Below are 23949 nucleotides of genomic sequence, written 5' to 3'. Positions count from 1 at the left end.
TTTCAAGACTCCGTTCATCACTTTCAGGGAATCGTTTGGTCCAAATATATACTCGAATCGATTTTACACAACCTAAAGAAGCTATATCAATCATCAATAACATCTAATAACCCTTGGAATTAAAAGCCCTAATTCGATGCATAAACCCTAAAAATTAAATTGAAAAACGATGCAGTTAAACATGAAATTGATAGTAAAATAAGATAGCAGAGCTCAAGAGATTTCGATTGACTACTTACATGTCTGATTTGGAGGTCGGAATCACAATCAAATCTCCGGTTAAAATCAAGAACACCAAACCCTAATTTCTGGAAATTTGGGGAAATTGCAGAATTTTTCTGATTTTTAATTAAATAATTATGAATAATTAGGTTATTTATAGTATGAAAAATAATACCCCTAAATAAAATTAAGGGGCTAATTACACATCTAATAAAAATATTTGGCCCGAATTTTTATAATTTTTGAGTATTAAAATTTAATTTATAAATATTATATATATACAATATATATGCCAAAATTTCCCAAAAATTGTGAATAATGCAAAAATACAAAGAAATGGTATGAATAAAAGTCCTATAATTTTATAAAAATAAAAATGTGATTTTTGTGGGGTTTTTAACACCCAATGGAGTCCGGAAAAGTCATTTTTCGCAAAACGAAAAAATTTATAAAATATCTAGATGTTTAGAATAATGCGATGGTAAAAGCCGTTTGATGAAAAATAAGGCCCATTATTTTATTTAAAATACTTGCTTTAAAATCATGGTTTGGGTCATAAAACGTTTGAAATGAAAGCGATAAATGCAAAATAAAATATCTTAAAAATATCTTTAAAATACCGGAATGACACAGAATGCACGTAACACGTAGCAATTAGGGTTTGACAGATAATTACACATAATGACATATTAATACACATAATTTATTATAAATATGATATAATACAGACGTAAATTTCTCAGACGTTACAATATCTACATATAGTAATTATAGTTCATTATCCAAATCGAGGAAAAAAGCTCAATGGAGTACTCATTTTTGGTGAAGTCTTGGAGTTTATGAACGTTCGTTCCTTCGTTAAAAAATTACATAATATTGCAGAAAATATTATTTTGCGAATCATGCTACATAATTATTACTACATCAATCAAAATCTTTCAAATATTGTATATTTTACAAGTAGAACATATATGTTCTGTAAACGGAATATGTTTTGTAGAATAGTATTTTTCCATTTTCCACTCGTAAGATGTATGTGTTTTGCAAAAAATTTATTAAAATAGTGATATTTATGCAAGATGATTTGTAAAATAATATTTTCTCCAGTAGTTTAAGCAAAATTTTAACTACATAATATACATAGACTCCGGGACTCCACAAAAAATAAGGACTACATGGAACTTGACTCTCAAATCGGAAACCAAACAATAATATTAAGTTACCTCTAATATTTCATTAAAATATGTTAGAACACAACTTTTTAAAAAAATATATAATGCTAGTTACCCCAAAATATTTCCCAAAATAATTACAAAATGACGAGGTATGACAAGTGATATTTATGGTCCCAGATCATTATCAGGAAAGTTACTGTTTATAACATGACTTGATTTTTTTTGGTAACAATATGTGTAAAATTAATAAAGTATGTTAAAATTCACCTACATTTCATGAAAATTACCTCTACATTACATAGCATAGCAGTGGAGGTTAGAATAATACTTGGCATTAATTAATGAGATATAAATATAATAGTAAACTATGTGATGATGATCTTACCATTACCCCTACATTACATATCATGAGAAATGCTAAGGACTAGGGTGATCACCGTTCGGTTAAACTGTATAATCTGCATATATTGATCGGATATTAAACCGATCCAAATTGAAACCAATCCTTGGTTCAACTACTTTAAAAATTCGTGGGTTATGGGCTCGTTTTAGTTAGACTCTAACCTAACCTGATTTGAATCCGAACCGCATCAATATACCTATATAGGGATACGATCAAAAAGAAACTCACCTTAAAATGAAAATTAGAAAATAATTAGGGTCATTGATCTAATATTATCTAATGGCCCCCTAGACGCACAACATAAAATTAAAATACACCCTATCACACAGAACCTTAATGATCAGTGAGTATTTTGTAAAATCTAACTTTAGTATATTTTTCTCCATCTCCCAACGATAAATATGCATACCATATGTGCTATATTTTGACACGATATTTAAATTTTTTATTTTAGTTTCTAGTTTTATTATAAGGGAGATTTGGTGTAGTATAACCATTTGCCTATTTGTGTGTGGGTCACACTTTTATATTTATAATTATATAACGTAAAGCAATTTAATCCTTTAATCAAAAAATAAATTCGTCTTAAATATCATAAAATATCAAACCACTTATCATACAATTCAATCAATTATGTATTGCTTTTCTTCAAAAATAATTTCGAAAACTTTGGTGTTTTTATTGCATTGAACATTTATTTGTTGCGATAAAATTGATTAACATGTTATCAAACGTTAGTTATTTGCAATTGTTACGAGTGATTTAATTTACTAAGAAAAAATAATTATTTTATTAATTACGTGAATCTTAAGAATGAAAGTTTAAATAGAAGAAATATTACTTTATTTCCTGAGTTTACTAATAAGAAATGTTACAAACCAGTAAAATCCACTAAATTGAACTGAGTGGTTTGGTTTTATTAGGTTATTAGGTTCGAGTTGGTTTGATTTTTTTTAAAACAGTAATTACACGATTTGGTTTTGGTTTAACATCTAAGATGAACCAAACCGGACCGCGATGAACCCTAGTGAGGACACAGAAATGGCTACAAAATTCTATACAGAATGATGTGACATCACAATTGTTTATCATATTAATGTTCTTGTTTGACACTAGTTAATTTTTTACTTAATAACTAATTTCTGAGTAATTCCTAATAAATTAGATGTTGGACTCGTTTAATTTATTTTAGAGACTCGACATTAATGTTGTGTATCTCGTACCATGTTGGTCCCATTTAGGGATCTAAATTTGTACTTGAACCAGCTATAGGCTTCAAAATTTTAGGTTTCGAAGCTATAATTAATCAAATACACACAATTTACATCAAAAATTAGAAAATAATCTCTCTTCATGTGGATGTATGTTATACACGTGATAAATGTGCTACGGTTGGTGCCTCCAGAAATAAATTAAAAAAGAAAAAGAAAATCCAGTTATAGGATAATTGTGAGAAAAATGCATAAGATGAACAAACCACTTATCAATATTCAGAGTTTTTTTAATTGAAATGAAGGCCTACAAATAATGTTGAACCATTAACAAACTCAATCTCAATGAGCTACACTACCCTGTTCAATAAGTTGACATGCTTCAACAAGAGTTTTTCTAAATCTATGAATTTCAATCTTCAAATTCTGGCCAGTTATATATAAATCACGGCCAGCTCTAAAACTCTTAGCAAATATAGATTGTGGATTCATAATAACAGGATCATCATGACAATACATATTGATATGTGAACTCTCCTCAGGTTGAATTTTGTAATCCAAGTAATGAAGTCCCATGACTTTTGTTGGTTTACCAAAATAAGTGTCTGATGCCCATTCAAGCCCCAATGGCACCACTTGGATCAATACTGCACCTACTGACAAAAACAATCTGTTTGTTAGGCCGGCGCCATGAGCTCCAACAATAACACTGCTTGAACTCACCAGTTTTGAAATTTTTGTTAAATTGGACATCTGATTAGGCCTTGCAATGAATACGCTAAATCCTAACTCTTCCATTGTGTTGACCATTTCTTCTTCGTTCAAGAATTTTCTTGATTTTACTCGAGAGATAAAAAATAACTTGAGCCTTTTTGTATCCATGTGAAATTCCTTGAGATTGTATGATTCTCTTAGAAACTGCTTGAAGTTTAAGATGGAGTAGTCTCCTGGATTTATGATGCTAGAAGTATTTATATAAAGATAATTATGGAACTTAAGTCCAATCACAGCTCCAGTAGGGAAGCAATAGACACTTTCATTTGTACCCGAATTCATAACTTGATAACCTGATAAATATGATAAAATTTGTGCATATCTACTCACAAATGAAGGGCGGTAGTTCGAAAGTATGAATTGTACATTGGAGTGAAAGTAACGAGATGTGATGAATAAAGGGATGATGACCTCATTAAATTCATGGAATAAGTTTCCTTTGAAGCCACTGGAGGAGAATATAACTGCTGGGACAATATGAATGTATTGACAGGCTGGTAAACTGGCAATGTTTCGATGTATAATCTGAACTGGTGTTGTATTGTTCAAAACTTTATTTGAATGTTGCCATGCATATGGACGAATTGTGGTTATTTTATCTTGTAAAACAATCTTATTTAGTAGCATCTGAACTGTCAATCTTTTAGTACCATTCCTTAAAGATGGTTCACTCGCAACACAAACCTTAGAGTAATGATTAGAATCACACGCAAATCCATCATTTTCAAGCTTACTTTGATCATCTTTTGTTAGTTCCAAGAATTGTAATTATAATTGTTAATTTAGCAAAAGTTTTATTTTTAATAATTAAGAGAAACAAATTGACCAACCTTTTACTAGTTTTCGTAGAATAGGCATAAAGGATTCTTGATATTATTTTGCTTCATTGAACCTGCTGGTATTGACATTCCAGTTTGCTATCTATTGCATCCCTGTAGTTTTTAAGTAAAAAATGTAAGCAAAACTATTGTATTACTGAATTGTGATATCAAAATCTATAAAATTGAAAAAGAGAATAAAGAATTACATTGATTGAATGGAAGAGAATTTGATATAAATAATGGTGTGTAAGACAGAGTGATCAGAAGCAAGAACAATAATGGGGTTGCACCAAAAATAAGCCTTTCATGTTTCTTCTCCATCTGTTCAAACAAGTTAATAGACAATTATTTGCATAAATTTACATATCATTATGCAAATAACAAAATGAACAAATTTTTGTAGAATAAGGGGTTGATGTGACTGATGTTGACCTTAGGAGAGTGGCCCGAGGTTAAAAGAAAATAAGCACGAGACAAGAGTTTTTTTGTGAATCCAGGGGGTGAAGTTTATATATACAGATTCGTCATTAAAATTTTATATTAAAAAAAGGTCTAATATCATATACCATGCCCGAGAATAACCTTAGGCCCAATTTTTCCATAGAGTAAAATATTTATAGGTCTATACTAAACTTAATTCCGGATACACTCACAAGATTTTAAATTTACGGAAAATTATTCTATATTTAACCTTAACATATGTACATGTCTTAAAAATGAACCTTTTAAATGAGATTGGTTCAATGCCTCGCTATCCTATACAATGGGAGGACTTTTTTTTAAAAATGTGTTTTCCAAACGTTCTAAGTCGTACTTGCATAATTTCGCAATCAAAGAATATATTAACCACTACCAAATTGAAACAATCATATTAAATTAATCAAATCTTTGATTTCAAAGTATGCTCTTAAACTATCAATGCATATGTTAATCCATTTATGTATGTGCTTATTCATGTGTATATTTTAATTTTTATATGTGTGTATATGAATAAGTATTTCTATTTATACCAATCATTCTATTTTTTATATGTATTTAATAGTAGTTCTAGAACTATAAAATTGAGAATAAAAAATTGTTAAAAAATGATGTGGTGTTAGTGATATGGACCACGTGAGATTTGATTGACTTACAACTAATCAGAATACAACACTTGTCATTTTGTATTCAATTTTGTACACATAATATTTTCAAATATTTAAACATGTATGTATGAAAGAATTATTTAGAATTTGAAAGATATTGAATGATACTAGTTTATTGAACTTAGAATATATTGGATGATATTACTTTATAAATTTAAGGAGATTTTTTATATTATTAATTGGCATGGAAAATAATTCATAAAAAAGAGAACTTACTCTCCTGAAATACTTTATGCACTCACACTATATTACTATATTATATAGCATGAGTATCTTACGAAAAAAAGTTTATATCAAATTAACCCAGAAGTCGTTAACATTCGTTGACATCAGTATATATATAACATCACTATATATTCATATCATATTATATAATATGAGTATATCATCTAAAAAGAAGTTAACCCAAGAATTTTGCTAAAAGATAACAAAAATCCCAAATCATTATCTGCCAAAGTTCATATAAAACTTTACCCACAACCAACAAATAAAAGATCATTAGTGTCTATCAAAATAAGATTAAGCTATTAGCTACCTATTATCAATTTAATAGGATAATTTATTGTGTCGTGTTTTGTAACAATTACTCGAATGTAATAACACGCATTCCAGACTACACACACAGCTGCCCACACATATATCATAATAAACTCATAACTAACTACTATTTCAGAACTACATGAATTTATATTCACATATATTTTGTCAATCTCAATCTCCATAAGTGTAAAGTTAGACTTTTTAATTGACTTTGTGGAAAATAGCTTTAAAAAAACAAAAAAAAAAACATAAAATTAATAGAAGAGATCTAACCTTCATATCAAGATAAATAGCCAAAATAATGAACAGGAACAAAATCAATCCAAAAGTTGGGCCTTCACCTGAAAAATACAAAATAATGTTTGCCTTCGAATATCACAAGGAACAAGTTATATAGAAAAAGAAATACTCTTACTTGATGGTATGTGTATGAATTACAAGTTTAAAATCTATATGCATTCGACTATAGATTTAAAAACTTTAAACTTTGCTTCTAAATTTCACAAAAGTGGTGGTGTTATTAAAAATGGGTAGAAATAAGATGAAATTATTGTAGTCTTATCCTGCGAGATATACTATAATATGAGATGAAAAGGAAAAGGTAAGAAAAAAATTGAACTCGCACCATATTATATAGTATGCCAACTGTTCATTATTCAAATGAATTATATATAATGAGTTGGTTGGATATTAAAAATAATCAAAATTTGGTTAGGGGCCCATTTTCATTAATGATTATTATGTTAAATATTTTTTGTGATAAAGAATCAAGTAATATTGATTGCCTCAATTGGTTTTCTAAATATTGATAAGTCCTGATTTGTTGCATATATTTATGCACGTGAGATACTTTTTTTTTGACAAAATGCATAAATTTTATTAATGAACTGAATCCAAAAGCATACAATCTTTAACTTTGATAGGGATAGAGACCCCATCAAACTCACGATCAGGATACATATGTGACATACTAGCAAGCTCATGTGCCGACCTATTCGCAGACCGTTTAATGAAATACAACTCTATATTGTTCAACTCCTTAATCATCTCTCTGCACTCCTCAATAACTCGACCAAAAACCAACCTCATCCGAACCGAACTGCGTATGCTTTGAATCACCACCCGGAAGTCGGATTCTACTATAGTATATGTCCACTTCTTGTCTTTCAACCAGCTCAAGGCTTCCTTGACAGCTAGAGCTTCCGCCATACTTGGATGCACTGTTCCAGTAAGAACTTTCATTTTTGCTCGAATCAAGTCTCCAGTATGGTTCCTGGCTAACATTCTAATGCATGTTCTATTCTTGTCCTCAGGGATTGATACATCTACTGTAATCTTTACTGTATTCTGTTAAGGTTTCACCCATTGTTCTGCCTCGTCTCCTTGAATAGATGGTTGAAGAGGAACATTGTAAAATCTACCTTGGGTCGTCTTCCATTGTGAGAGATATTCTTTAGTAGTTGCAATCACTTTGTTTGGCGTGGAGTATTTCTGATTCCAAGTAACATCATTCCGTGTTCTCCAAATAGCCCAGCATATCATAACCATGCTGAATTTATTATCCATAGTCTGTTGCATTAGACACTGATCAAACCAATTTGTAAACTCCCAGTTTGGATCAGATATTAGCATAGGGTTGTGAAGATTCCAACAGCTAGCTGTAAACGGACAATGCAATAAGATATGACATATGGTTTTTGCTCCACTTTTGCATACATCACACTAGTTATCAATTTGTACCTTCTTCTGTTGTAGTTGTGATTTCGTAGGTAAAACACCTAGATAATGCTCTCCACATTACATTGAGAGCCTTCGGGGGAGCCTTGATTTTCCAAAGAGATTTCCAGGTGTTATCAGAGTTCTGCCTTTCAAAAGCACCTTTCTGAACTTGTAGTAGTCAATATGCACTTTTGACAGAATATTGCCCAGAAAGCTCTCTCTCCCATTGTAACACGTCTATGTCCAAATCAGCTTCTATACGAGTTGCTCTAATATGGTGCTGATCTTGCTCATGAAAGATGTCTGTTATGATCTCCCAGTCCCATTCTCATTTATCAGTATGCATTAGATTTCGAACTAATTGATTTTCAATAGCCGGAGACCTAGTCATGATGTAAGGGTTCTCTTTATTGTCTAACCATGGCTGGTCAACAATAACAATATCATCTCCCGGACCTATTCTCCACCTTGATCCCTCCAGAATCACTTTCTTAACCTCCATTAAACTTCTCCAGATAAAACTCGGACTGTTCCCTATTTTTGCATCCAGAAAGGTTGTATGTTTAAAATATCTAGCCTTATAAAGACGAGCAGCCAGGCTATCCGGATCTGTGATTAGTCTCCAGCATTGTTTCCCAAGCATTGCTAAGTTGAATTCTCGAAAATTCCGGAAACCTAGCCCTCCAGAGTGTTTATGTATGGTCATACGATCCCATGACATCCAGATAATTTTAGAATTATCTGTCTCATTTGTGCTCCACCAAAATTTTGCAAGCATTCCTTCGATCTCCTTCGTGATCTCCATAGGTAACAAGAAGACATTCATTGCATATACAGGTAAAGATTGAGCAACTGTTTTGATCAGAATCTCCTTGGCAGGTCGAGATAATTTCCTTTGCTTCCATCCCTGGATTTTTGATCTCACCCTTTCTTTTAAATACCCCAGAATCACTGATTTTCGTCTGCCTAGTATGTTGGGAAGTCCCAAATACGTAGCTGCTTCATCTGCTTCCTGCATACCTAGCTTCTGAATCACCTCGAGCTTATTGTATTGGATTACATTAGCACTGAAAAAACTGATGATTTGTCTTTGTTAATTTTCTGCCTTGACGTTTTTTCATACACTTCCAAAATCTCCAATACTCTTTCTGCTTCACTCGGATTTTCCTTGCAATATATATAACTGTCATCCACAAATAATATATGTGTCACGACTGGAGCTCCATTACAGATTTTTATCCCGTGCAAGCACTTTCTTTCCTCGTATCTGCGTATTAATGCAGATAATCCCTCTGCACATACAATAAAAAGATAAGGAGACAATGGGTCTCCTTGTCTTATACCACGGCTAGGGACAATAGGGCCTATAGTATGCTCTCCGTGAACAATATTGTAAGATACTGAAATTACACATTGCATTATTAAATATGTCCACCAACTTGAGAATCCCATTTTTAGTAATATACCTCGCAAAAAATTCCATTCAACTCGATCGTACGCCTTGGACATGTCTAACTTAAGAGCCATATAGCCTTCCTTTCCAAATTTTTTGCGTTTCAGGTAGTGCATCACTTCAAAACTGACCATGACATTATCTGAAATGAAGCATCCAGGAAGAAACGCACTCTGTGAGCTTGAAATGACAGTGTCCAGAATTGTTTTCATACGATTTGCAATTACCTTGGTGATTATCTTCATCACCATATTACACAGGGCTATTGGTCGCAGCTCTGTCAAGCTTGATGGGTTCTTCTTTTTTGGTATAAGTACAATGTTGGTTTCGTTGAGCTCTTTCTATATTTCTCCTGTATTAAAGAATCGATCAACTAGCTTAAACACATCTTGGCCAATGATTTTCTAGTGCTTTTGGAAGAACGCCGGGGTCATACCGTCTGGCCCCGGGGCCTTATCTGGATGCATTTGATAGATGGCATATCTAACCTCTTCAACAGACACTGGTCTTAGCAATTGAGTGTTCTGCTCATCCGTTATCGTGGTTGGAACACAGTCAAGAACCTCCCTTTCATCTGCACCACTAGTTGTAAATAGACGCTGATAATAATTCTTAATAAGCTCATGTAGACCATGCTCCCAATCAAACCAATTCACATTCTCATCCTTCAATCGCTGGATTCTATTTGTACGTCGACGCACATTACAAGAGGCGTGAAAATACTTGGTGTTTTTCTCCCCTGCGTGGAGCCATAACTATTTAGAGCGTTGCCTCCAAAAAATTTCTTTTTGATCCAACATCAGAAAAAGTTGCTTTTTTGCATTCTTATATTCTTCCATTGAGACCTGATCTCTTTTTCCTCTAGTCAATTTTAGCCTTTGTTTACACTCTTTAATTCTTTTGTTAAAACAGCCCGTGATCTCCTGTCCCCAACCTTGCAGAGTCTGAGCACACTTGTTTATTTTGTTTAGAACGTTATCACTAATATCCTGTGTCCAACAGTTGTTCACAATTAGCTCACACATAGGCTCTGTGAGCCATGCATTCTCAAATCTGAATTTAACTGTTTTCTTACCCAAATCCTTCACTTCTGGGATCATTAGAAGGGGGCTATGATCTGATGGAGACCCCTCCAAGTTATACACTATAGTCATTGGGAATATACTCATCCATGATACATTTTTCAACACTCCGTCGAGTCGAATCTCAGTCCAATGATCTGTGTTTCTGCCTGGTTCCCACGTGAACTGGTGGCCTACTAAGTCAAGATCCTATAGTTTCGTGTCTCTCAAACAATCGTTAAATCCATCAATAAGCCAACTAGGGTAAGCATGCCCTCCTTTCTTGTCTTGCTGGGAGGTAATATTATTGAAATCGCCAAACAAACACCATGGAAAATTAGCATCCCGTGCTAAATGGCGTAGTAACTCCCATGTTCTTCGTCTTTGCATTCTCACAGGTTCACCATAAATACCTGTGAATCTCCAAGTTTCTTTTCCTTCTACCTTCATTGTTATGTCAATATGATTTAAGGACATACTCATGAGATTGACTTCTATCGCATCTTTCCATAACATTGCTATTCCTCCGCTTCGACCTTGTGGTTCAACAGTTATCAACCCCTCGAATCGTAGTTTTGCACACAGCTCTTCCATTTTCTTCCTACTAGAGATAGTTTCACTCAAAAAAATGCACTTTGGTTGTTCATACCGGGTGACGTCTTGTAGGAACTGTATCTTTCCAGGTGCACCCAGACCCTGGTAGTTCCAAGCTAGGGAATTCATAATGAACGGCGAGGCTGCATTGCAGTCCCCGCCAAAACTTCATTTTTTGACTGAGTTGAACTCTCATTCGATCCATTCATTATGATATCATCCCCATCTTCATTTCTTTCTTTTGGGTTGTCCTCAAGGCCCAAACGACGTCTTTTTAAGTCCACTGCTACTGTTGGAAAATATGGGTATAAGTCCCATATTGGTAAGTCATATTTTTGAGCATTATGAATAAAAGATGTGTGAGATATGATGATATTCTCTTAATAATGGAAATTATTATTTTCCATTAGAATTTGGCTCAAATATTATGGCATAAATTAATTTGATTTTGTTTCAGATTAATTGATATGGTGTATGTCTTGATATATTTAATCTGATTCTGTTTCAGATTATTTATGGAATAGAGTAGCTTGCAAATATTACACCGATTCCATAATTAATGATATTTAATTATGGAAAAGAGTAGCGCACAAGTCTATCTACACCTATATAAACACCTCTAAGGCATTAGGGTTAGACACACCAAAAACATATTCGCCTCTAAACACAAATCTCTCTCTCTCGGTGATAGTTTCGTGCCCGTTCAAGCTCGCTGAAGGTGCTCGTTATCCGTAACGCCGCCGCTACCTCGTTTTATCCTGGGAGGCTATCGACTCGCACATACGGTGAGAGGCGAAATAGCTTTAAGGAGACAGTTTCAACTGGACTCGAGGATCTCTCTTCTGTTTATATCTTTTCTTCCTCCGTTTGATTTCGTTTACTCACGCACACACTTGTTTGATTATTTGTATTAATCGCAGATTGTTTTCACAATCTTAAAGCTATTTATTTTATATACATCTGTGACTGATACATCTGTATCTGCTTGTTTTGTTGAGTAACAGATCGATGGAGAACCAAACTGTGAACGATTCAATGAACATGACGGCTGATCCCAACGCACAGATCACTGGATCTGATGGGGTTCACCAGCAGTCGATTAACCCTAACGCACGGATCGTACGATCTGATGGGGGTCAAACGCCTGTTGGACATGTGCCTTCGGGACATGTGCCTGTGGGACACACTATCATTGGACAGTTTAGTGTTCCTCTTGGACAGATATCGGCAGGATTCACTCCTCCGATCATACTTGCGGTGCCTACTGGTGTGCATACACCTGTAGTACAGACGCACGTACCATCTGTTCCACCCGTGGTGCCTGCTGCACCTGTTATGCCAACTGTGCCTGCTGCACATGCTGAAAAACCTGAGAAGTTCAACGGAACGAACTTCAAACGTTGGCAACAAAAGATGCACTTTTATCTGACCACGTTGCATATGGATCGCTTCCTTAAGGAAGAACCACCGTTGCTCACTGCCGAGAGTAACATGCAGACTGTGTATGCTGCTGATGCTTGGAAGCACTCCGACTACATCTGTCGGAACTATGTGTTAAATTGTTTGTCTGACTCGTTGTATAACGTATACAGCGCGAAGCCAACAGCTAAGGTCTTACGGGAGTCACTTGACCATAAGTATAAAACCGAGGACGCTGGGGCAAAGAAGTGGATTGTTGGCCGCTTTCTTGATTATAAAATGGCAGACTCTAAGACTGTGGTCAGTCAGGTGCAGGAACTGCAGGTGATCATTCATGACATTCATGCTGAGGGAATGGTCATAAGTGAGTCTTTCCAAGTTGCTGCTGTTATTGAAAAGCTTCCACCTGGATGGAAAGATTTCAAGAACTACCTTAAGCACAAGCGAAATGAGATGTCTATGGAGGATCTTATTGTTAGACTTCGTATTGAAGAAGACAACAGAGGGTCCGAGAAGAAAGTTAACGTTACCACTGAGAAGGCAAACATGGTGGAGCATGCTCAAAGCTCCAAGCCCAAGAAGGCTAATTCTAGTAAAGGGGCAAAGCTGGCACCCAAGGGAGGGATTTCGAAGTCGAAATTTCAAGGGAAGTGCTACAATTGTGATAAAGTTGGTCATAGGTCTTCTGACTGCAAGAAGCCCAAGAAGCCCAACAAGAAGAAAGAAGCAAACATGGTAGAGAATATCTCCTAGGAGATGGGTGACATAGACCTCTGTGCTACGGTCTCTGAAGTGAACCTGGTCGGTTCTAATCCACGTGAATGGTGGATTGATACTGGTGCTACTAGGCATGTTTGCTCAGACAAGGCGGTTTTCTCTAGCCTCAAAGCTTCCGATGCTGGTGAGAAGCTCTACATGGGGAATTCAGCAACTTCTACCATTGAGGGTGAAGGCACGGTGATCCTGAAGATGACCTCTGGGAAGAATCTGACTTTGAAGAATGTACTTTATGTGCCTGATATTCGCAAGAACCTTGTGTCTGGTTCTCTGTTGAATAAGCATGGCTTTCGCATTGTAATAGAGTCAGATAAAGTTATTTTGTCTAAGAGTGGTATGTTTGTAGGCAAGGGTTATTTAACTGATGGGCTTTTTAAGCTCAATGTAATGTCCGTTAAGGACGATAATGAAATGAAGAATTCTTCTGCTTACTTGCTTGAGTCTCCTAATTTATGGCATGCTAGATTGGGACATGTAAATTATGACACTTTACGACGTTTAAGTGCAAAAGAATACATACCTAAACTTACTATCGATCCAAAACATAAGTGTGAGACTTGTGTTGAGGCAAAATTAAAGAGATCATCATTTAAACGTGTGGAAAGGAACACCAAAGTGCTAGACCTAATACATAGCGACATATGTGATTTAAAATTCGCTCCAACAAGAGGAGGAAACAAGTATTTTATTACATTCATTGATGATTGTACAAAATACTGCTATGTATATTTGTTGAAAAGCAAAGACGAAGCTATAGATAAATTTAAAATCTATAAGGAAGAAGTTGAGATACAACAAACTGAGAAAATCAAAACGATACGAAGTGATCGTGGAGGTGAATATGTTGAACCGTTTGGGGAATTCTGTTCACAACATGGTATAATCCATGAGGTCACTGCACCATACTCCCCTCAGTCAAATGGTGTGGCTGAAAGGAAGAATCGCACTCTGAAAGAGATGATGAATGCGATGTTGTTAAGCTCTGGGCTCCCACAATCGATGTGGGGAGAAGCCATCTTAAGCGCAAATAATATTTTAAATATTACGATGCGCAAGAATAAGGATGTAAGTCCTTATGAAATGTGGAAGAAAAAGAAACCAAGTTACCAACACCTGAAAGTGTGGGGGTGCCTTGCAAAGGTACTGATCCCTACACCGAAGAAGGTGAAGATAGGTCCTAAGACTGTGGATTGTGTCTTCATCGGATATCCTCCACACAGCACTGCATATCGGTTTCTTGTTCATGAATCCAAGATTCCTGATATTCAAAAGAATACCATTATGGAATCAAGAAATGCCTCATTTTTTGAGACGATGTTTCCCTGTAATCCAGGAAACCAACAACCTACGACGTCTAAACGATCTCATGAGTCTGTAGATGACGATAATGAGAGTGACGAAAGTAAAGACGAAAATGTGGGGGTAGTGAGAAGGAGCAAAAGACAACGAACGGAGAAATCCTATGGGTCTGATTTTATGACCTATTTGCTCGAAGAAGGTGACCCAAAAACTTATAAGGAGGCGGTTACCTCACCTGATGGGCCTATATGGAAAGAGGCCATCAAGAATGAAGTTGATTCAATTATGCAAAATCATACTTGGGAATTAGTGGACTTGCCAACTGGTTGCAAACCATTAGGTAGCAAGTGGGTTTTCAAGAAGAAGTTGAAAACTGATGGCACTATTGATAAGTATAAGGCCAGACTTGTAATTAAAGGATACAAGCAACAAAAAGGCCTTGATTACTTTGATACATATTCTCCTGTAACGAGAATAACGTCCATAAGGATGATGTTTGCTATTGCTGCAATGCGTAATCTAACTGTACATCAAATGGATGTGAAAACAGCTTTCCTAAATGGAGACATAGACGAAGAAATCTATATGGAACAACCTGAAGGGTTTGTTATCCCAGGACAAGAAAGGAAAGTGTGTAGATTGGTGAAATCATTGTATGGTTTGAAACAAGCGCCTATGAAATGGCATGAAAAATTTGATGAGGTCGTGCTGGCCAATGGTTTCAAAATCAATGAATGTGATAGTTGTGCCTATTACAAGGATAACGAGAACAGCTATGTCAAGGAGAATGACAATCGCTATGTCATGATGACAATATATGTAGATGATCTACTTATTGCTGGAAGCAATGATAAAGTTATCAAATCTACAAAGGACATGTTGAAATCAAGGTTCGACATGAAAGATATGGGACTAGCAAATGTAATTCTGGGAATTCAAATTTCTAGAACATCAGAGGGTCTCGCATTAAGTCAACCATATTATGTTGACAAGATCCTTGAGAAGTTTCTTAAGGATGACTTTGAGAAAGCTAGGACACCTGTGGATATGACTTTGCACCTATCCAAGAACAAAGGTGTGGCTGTTTCCCAATTGGAATACTCGAGGATAATTGGTAGTCTGATGTACCTCATGAGTTGTACAAGACCAGACATTGCATACTCAATTAGCAAGTTGAGTAGGTTTACGAGTAATCCGGGAGCTGATCACTGGAAAGCGATTATAAGGGTACTAAGGTACTTGAGGGGAACTCGAGACTATGGACTGCACTATGGTAGATACCCAGCAGTATTAGAAGGATATACTGACGCAAATTGGATATCTAGCAAGAAAGCACTTAAGTCTATGAGTGGCTATGTGTTTACATTAGCTGGAGCGGCAATATCATGGAAATCCTCAAAACAAACGGTGATAACTCATTCCACGATGGAAGCTGAGTTTGTGGCACTAGATAAATGCGCCGAAGAGGCTGAATATCTACGTCAGTTTCTGGAGGATATTCCAAGATGGCCAAAGCCTGTAACTGCAATAGGGATTCACTGTGATAGTCAATGGCAGAGCACAGAGCACGATGTATAATGGAAAGTCTCGTCATATACGACGACGACACAGTTCCATTAGACAATTGATCTCAACCGGAATTATCACTATTGACTATATACCGTCAAAGGATAATATCGCGGATCCACTAACCAAAGGGTTATCAAGAGAAGTGGTTGAGAAATCATCGAGAGGGATGGGCCTTAAGCCTATTGCTTAACGGCATCATGGTGGACACCCAACCATTGCTGACTGGAGATCCCAAGAACTTGGTTCAATGGGACAACTAAATCATGATGACCAAATCACTGTGGGGGTAACCCCTGGCCTGTTCCTATGATGAGGAAACAGTGAGACCCGTAAGGTACGAGGTTAAGCTTTGAGCCTTTAATGATCTTTGATGAATACATGGAGCTCAGGAGTGAACGCATGGAATTCAGTTGAGTAAACGCGGGTTACTCTATAAGATAAAGATCACCTATGTGGGAGAGAAATGGGGCCGCTTCAAAGGAGAATTGCGAGGCACAATTCTTTAGAAACTTTTGCAGAACCAGGATGATGTTCCATGGCCAAAATGGACATACTCATGAGAGCTGAACGAGTCAGAAACGATATAGTGATAAGTATATCATCGTTTACATAAACGGTCGAACAGTTCAAGGACAAGCACGTCTACTGTCTACCAGTAAAGTCGGTATGCTTACTCGAGCGAAGGTTCAAGGAGCATTCTCTACCTATCGTATGCTATATCTGATCGAAGAAACTATCACCAAGTCAAACTCCGTGTCTGTCTGTCTGTCTGGTGTGTGCTACTAAGATCACCAATCTCACCCATGTGGGGGATTGTTGGAAAATATGGGTATAAGTCCCATATTGGTAAGTCATATTTTTTAGCATTATGAATAAAAGATGTGTGAGATATGATGATATTCTCTTAATAATGGAAATTATTATTTTCCATTAGAATTTGGCTCAAATATTATGGCATAAATTAATTTGATTTTGTTTCAGATTAATTGATATGGTGTATGTCTTGATATATTTAATCCGATTCTGTTTCAGATTATTTATGGAATAGAGTAGCTTGCAAATATTACACCGATTCCATAATTAATGATATTTAATTATGGAAAAGAGTAGCGCACAAGTCTATCTACACCTATATAAACACCTCTAAGGCGTTAGGGTTAGACACACCAAAAACATATTCGCCTCTAAACACAAATCTCTCTCTCTCGGTGATAGTTTCGTGCCCGTTCAAGCTCGCTGAAGGTGCTCGTTATCCGTAACGCCGCCGCTACCTCGTTTTATCCTGGGAGGCTATCGACTCGCACATACGGTGAGAGGCGAAATAGCTTTAAGGAGACAGTTTCAACTGGACTCGAGGATCTCTCTTCTGTTTATATCTTTTCTTCCTCCGTTTGATTTCGTTTACTCATGCACACACTTGTTTGATTATTTGTATTAATCGTAGATTGTTTTCACAACTACAATTTCAGCTGAGTCCGACCCACTAAAGTTTCCCTCCAAATTGATTTTAAAAGATTGATTCATTGTAGTTTATTGCGATGTGATTATCTGTTCCTCCTATAATTTCTCTCTGAATTACTGCAAGATCTTTTCTTTTATTTCCTCTCGTATTATTAGCATTGTAATCTCCAATCATATCCATTCTAGTTCCTTTTTTCATGCTAGTATGTTGAATCGTTCCACCAGTTACGGGACTCGTCTTCTCCGAGCTAGTTCTTCCTCCTCCATCGAAATTCATTGCCTGAATTGAAGTTGGGTTCCTCAGCCACTTAGACCCCATTGTGTATGTTTTCCTCCTTGGCTCTGCTCATAACCAAGCACCATAAGGCTTGTCGATATTCTCTGTTTACATTTCAAATAACTTGTCACAAAATTTTTCTCCATGACCAATTATACCACAAATGAAGCAAAATGTAGGGATTGCTTCGTATTTGAAATTAACCCAGCACCAGTTATCTTCAGATTTCTTTAATTTCATTCTTCTTTTGATTGGGATATCTATAGGTATCGAGACACGCACACGTAGATATTCTCGCCAAACTCCAATGAAATTATTCGTGTCATTTTTAATGAATTTACCGATATAATTCCCCACATCAGTGACAACACATTGAGACATAAACCTAGCATTCATTCCATGTAATTGAACCCATATATCGAGCTTATTGATTTCCACTGTCCTCGGGTTATCTCCTGGATTTAATCTTTCCAGAATTAAATGGAATCGTCCAAATGTCCATGGACTCCCTTCGATCACCCTTTTAATGTCTACCTCATGGTAAAACTGGAACAAAAATCTGTTGCTCTCCAGTTGTTTGACATATAAACCTTTTCCTGGTCTCCATAAATTCGCCATTTTATGCTGCATAGCTTGAAAATCAATGGAGGATTCCGTTAAAAATTTACCGACCAGACACCACCTATCATCAATTTCACTCAGTTCTTCGGTCGTGTCTTCATAGTTTAGGCCGCCTTGTTCCTCCTCTTCGAGACTGACCATCGCCAAAGCTTCCTCCAGCTTCTGAATAGCCCTGTCACTTCTAGCCATAATGCTTCACACCGAAACTGGAAACTGAAAATACGAATATGAACTGTACCTTAACGAGTGGGATTCACTCAACAATATCAAAACATGTCAGATGACAAGACTGGGATTCACTCAACAATATATGTGATCTTAATATATTAACCTTACCATATGCACGTGAGACACTTAGTTTTATTAAAAATATGAATTTTGTTCTTAGAAAATCATAGGGCTAATGCCACAAGTGACCATATGTCAAATATTTGATTCTCTATTATGTAAAACTTACAAAATTGTATGGTTGATTGTGAACTTTAATATGTCTTATTAGGTAAAAATTAAAAGTATTAAAGTTAAAATTCTTTAAAAATGATTAAAAAAAATTATTATGATAATTTTTCAGTAGACCAAAATAATCGTTGAGTGGATCTTAGTACATTATATTAGATTTATGAACCTACCAATATGTCTAGCGATAGTATTGTACCAGTGTATACATTGGATTAAAAAAGTAAGGACATTCGATCAATAGAATTAAGGAATATTTATTTATAAATTGTCATTACATGCCCCCTTTTGTTTCAGTTTTCCTATTAAATAATACAACATAAGTATACAATTAGGTTGCGAAACATATATATGTTATCCTCGGCGCCATGTGTGGTTTAATTAGAAAAATAAAAATAATTTTTTTGATTAGCATGGGATGAAATTTAAATACACAATAGGGACGTTACTTAAACTTGCTTCACAAATAAATTCAAACAAAAATAAGGACACAAGTTACTTTCTTGATTAATATGCACATGGTTTAGACACAAGTATATCTTGAAACTGCACATAAAGTTGTAAATAAACCCCAGTTTACCCCTGTCCATTTCATTTGAGAGACTAACCCCTATGCATAGTGGGTATAATTACGAGTTGATATAATATTTTTAAGATCCTCGTATGAAAATTGATAATTACACGAAATTCTCATGCATTAAATTTTTATGCAATTTCTACATATATTTGTTTCCAATAGTTTTATGATCGTTCTAGTATTCTATTAGTAGATTGAATTAGTATGCTAATAGAACCTATTATTTTTTATTGTTTATAGTTTATTATGAGTTTATTTATTTTGATCTATACTATATTTAAGTAAATTTCATATTTTTTAGTTTTTTGTTATCCATCTTTCAAATTTTAAAATTTGATTAAACCCGTATTAATTTCTTTAATACAATGGGTTTCACTCAAGATAATTTACCGTCCATTATATACCCAATAAGTCTAAAGTATTTCTATTTATTATTTCTTCTTTTTTTGGCATTTTTACACTTATTACATTCATTTTTTAAATATCCATACTTTTTTACAATTGTAACAACTTGCAACATTATATTTTTTCTTTGTTTACGTGGCTTAAACGTTTTTTTAAAGGGTGTGTACCTTTTATTTGTCATAATTTCTATTTTTCTTAAACTAAGTTGAGCTCCTCTAAAGTTTAATTCCAGTCATTTTCGAGTATTCATCAAATTATGCTCCATAATCAAAATTGCGGAAAGCTGACATGCACTTTTAATTGTACTACTCAGCCTTTAAGGTTTTAATATTAATGTTAGATGAACTTAGTATGTTGTTCAATATCCCTGCAAAGTGCATATTTTTATAATACTCCATTCTGCTTCCAGTTACTTGGCCAAAAATAACATTCATATTACTGCAGTGATCAATCATGTTTCACTCTCATTCATCTTACAAATATTTTTCTCATGTAATATAATCTGCATCTTCAAAACAGATCTTATATCATTTATTTTCTTATGAAGTTCCAGAATTTTTTTGGCACTTTTATATGTTTCAATCACCTTAAATAGATCTCAATCCTTAAATTTCATTATAAGACGTTTTCTCTTTTTGTTTTTATCTTTACTTCTATTTTCATTTCTCAACACCACTAGTATTTTCTTCCAAAATTGAAACAAATTTTGAAACGAAATTCTTCGACATATTTTCATGAATCAATTGATATATATTTTGCGACCACCTAACATAATTAGTCTTATTTTGACTTTCAAAGTTTACTAATTTGTATTCAATCAATTTGCTTTGCCATTGTATATTTATTAAATTATGAGATAAGAAAAAAAATATTAACTTTAATTAATTTGATAATCTAAAAATTTACATACACATGTGATTAATTAGCATAAGATGATCAAATACCGACATACTCGGTTTCAGGACCTCCACCGAGCTGATTTTTTGCTACTTGACTTTTCATATGGAATTTTGAGAAATCGGATCCAACCACGGTTCATATTGGTCAAATCGATTTTTAAAAATAAAAGGAAAAATAAAATAAGTATTACAAAGTGAAATAAAAATTGAAGACCGATAACCAAAATACCTAATTATTCAAGATATCAAGACTGAACACTATTTCAAACTCAAGTCCAGCATATCTCTAATCTCATCTCATCTCATCTCCACTTTATAACTATAATATATTATACATACAAATTATACTAATTGTTTACTTCTATGTATCTCAAATTCCTAGACATAAGCTTCTTGCTCTAGAAAATAGTTAATTATTTAATTCTTGCTAATATTTTAGTATAGTATTTAATCGTACTAAAAAAGTTGATAAATTCTTAGTTAATATTTTGAAAAACAAACAAAATAGAATTTGTAGAATATATAATTTGTATATAATATATGAGGTTTTAATTTTTAATACATTAGATTTTCAGTCTGAGTACTCATTAGAGTACTGCCCGAATAATCCGAGTATTCTTAAGTATTAATTTATAAAATAAAAAAATTATATGTATAGCATATATAATTTTTATATAATTTATAAAATAATATTTTTTAATACATCCAATTTTTAGTCGACTCATTCTAAGTAATCCCTGAGTAATATGAGTACTTATTTATCGGTAGGATTAATGAGTCGGAATGAATTCTATTTTTAGATTAACGAAATTTTAAGATATAGGTTCACACCCCATCAAATTTTTATTTTCGACATATTACGAACATGTGGGTACATAAGTAAATTACTCTCTTATAAAGACTTACACATAAATTAATTTTTGAAAATAATTTTTATTGATACTTTTATAATGAATAAATGTAAAAGAAAATATAACTTGTATGACATGTAAGTATGTATTTAATGATTTTAACCTGGACATCAAAAGTTTCTTATAGCTTAATGGTTACAAAGGTGATTTGAATTGATAAGTAGTTTTAAGTCATGGGTTCGAACCCCTCCAAACTTTCATTTTCGAACATATTGTAAATATAAGGGTATATAGGAAAATTACTAAATCCCCTACGAAATTCTTGTCCCTCCTTAATAGGGATGGAAATCGGGTCGGATCGGTCGGGTATTGCAGAATCCATATCCAAACACGAAAAATTTATCCATACCCGAACCCGAAAAATACCCAAAAATGAATACCCGAACCCGATCTATTGGATTTCAGATCGAATTCGGATATACTCGAAACCCGAATTTTTTTGAATTGGATATTCATAACTGAATCCAAAACCCGAACCCGAAATCTAAAAATTTTGTATAATTATTGATATTTCAAGTGCTTGGGATCGAACACGCGACTTGCATAGAAAGAGTTTTATTGTGTCTTCTTCAACCACTTCACCACATCATTAATTATATTTTGTTAACCTAAATTTTTATGAAAGCCTTTCATTTGCTTCTCTAACCTTATGACCCATTTAAATGATTGAATAATTATATTTCATTAAACTTTATAATTAGTTAATTTTAAATATAAATATAAAAATATATGTTCTAAAAATTATATAATAATATGTGTAATTTATATTATATAATATATATATAATATTATAATGTGTAATATATAAGATTCCAATATATAATAAATATATATATATATAATAATTCAGGTTTTTTTCGATTTCGGGTTCGGATAGAGTTTCGGATTTCGGATCGGTATATCTATTATCCAAATCCAAGTCCAAAAAATTTTGGGTTTAAAAATTAAATCCATATCCAAATCTAAATCCAAAAAATCGGGTTCGGTAAATCCAAAATTTCGGGTTTCGGATCGGGTATCCGTCAGATCGGATTATTTTGCCATCCCTACCCCTTAATATATATACATACCTAGCATAATAACATGTTCCACGAGTCATTTTATAGATTTTTTTTGCAACAACAATGATAACAATATTGATTATTTTTTTATTGGGAAAAATCTCAAATTGGTCACTGAAGTGAAGTTGTAGTATCAAAAAGTTGATTAATCTTAACGAGGTCTCAACTGTACCACTCTAGTAACTGATAATGACATCTCTGTTAGTTTGACCGGTTGACCAGACGGGAAGGTGACGTGGCTAACGTTTCTTGGACAGAATGGTGGTTAACGGCTCTTTCAGCAGCTGAGGTGGATTATAACGTTATAATTAATCAAACACAGCTGTGTTCTCTTCTCTAACCCAATATATATATGTATATAGCTGCTTCTTCCTAATATCACAAGTTTTATTGTATTAAACATGAGTACTACCATGGAATCGAGCCAGAAAAGGGAGCAAAAATGGTGTTGGTGTGGTAAAAGAGCTAGGGTGAATACTTCATGGACTCACAATTACCCAGGAAGACGATTTATACCTGTGGTATAGTGAAGGTAATTGGAAAATTAATTAGAAATTATTTTTATTTGTATACATTTTTATTCTTGCGCTTTATATTTTTTGTTACTTCAAATTTTTTTAGGAAGTTGGTGCTGGATGCCATTTTTTCGGGTTTGATCAAGATTTCAGTGGAAGGGCATTTGATGTGATTACCCATTTAAATCACAGAAGAATATATTTGGTGGAAAAATTGAAGCTTGTGGAGGAAAATCTTGCAAAAAAATGTTGAAAAAAAGAAGGCCTTAAAAGAAGATGTGCGAGATCCAATGGTGGAGAATAATAGCTTGAAGTCACAGTTGAAAATTTATGTGATTGTTTGTGTATTAATGTTTGCAGTGGTGTTAAAGTTCAAGTAGAGTAGTAGATGTAGAAGATGTGGTTGATGACTGGTAGGTGGATGAAATGAATGTGGTTGGTATCGGGTAGATGAATGTGATGAATGACTACAAATGTCATGTATGTAATGAATATTTGAATGAACTCAAATATGGTTTAATGAATATATTCCCCCTGTTTAATGATAAGTTCAAATGAACATGTGTAATATAAAAGTAGTAGCC

At 34.2% G+C, this 23949-nt stretch overlaps 2 protein-coding genes across 2 annotated transcripts; both read right to left on the bottom strand.

Moving 5' to 3' along the window:
* Positions 1-10734: 10734 nt before the first annotated feature.
* On the bottom strand, positions 10735-11247 carry LOC141680237 (uncharacterized). The gene has a single exon (XM_074486521.1). The coding sequence runs from the start codon at positions 11245-11247 to the stop codon at positions 10735-10737; it is 513 nt and encodes a 170-aa protein (XP_074342622.1).
* Positions 11248-18028: 6781 nt separating this feature from the next.
* On the bottom strand, positions 18029-18730 carry LOC141680236 (uncharacterized). The gene has a single exon (XM_074486520.1). It carries the CDS (start codon positions 18728-18730, stop codon positions 18029-18031), a length of 702 nt encoding a protein of 233 aa, XP_074342621.1.
* Positions 18731-23949: the final 5219 nt, after the last annotated feature.

Source organism: Apium graveolens, chromosome 8 (genome assembly GCF_009905375.1).
Source record: "Apium graveolens cultivar Ventura chromosome 8, ASM990537v1, whole genome shotgun sequence".
Classification (NCBI taxonomy): domain Eukaryota; kingdom Viridiplantae; phylum Streptophyta; class Magnoliopsida; order Apiales; family Apiaceae; genus Apium; species Apium graveolens.
The sequence above is the reverse complement of the archived record's forward strand: the minus strand, read 5'-3'. Positions and strand labels throughout refer to the sequence as shown.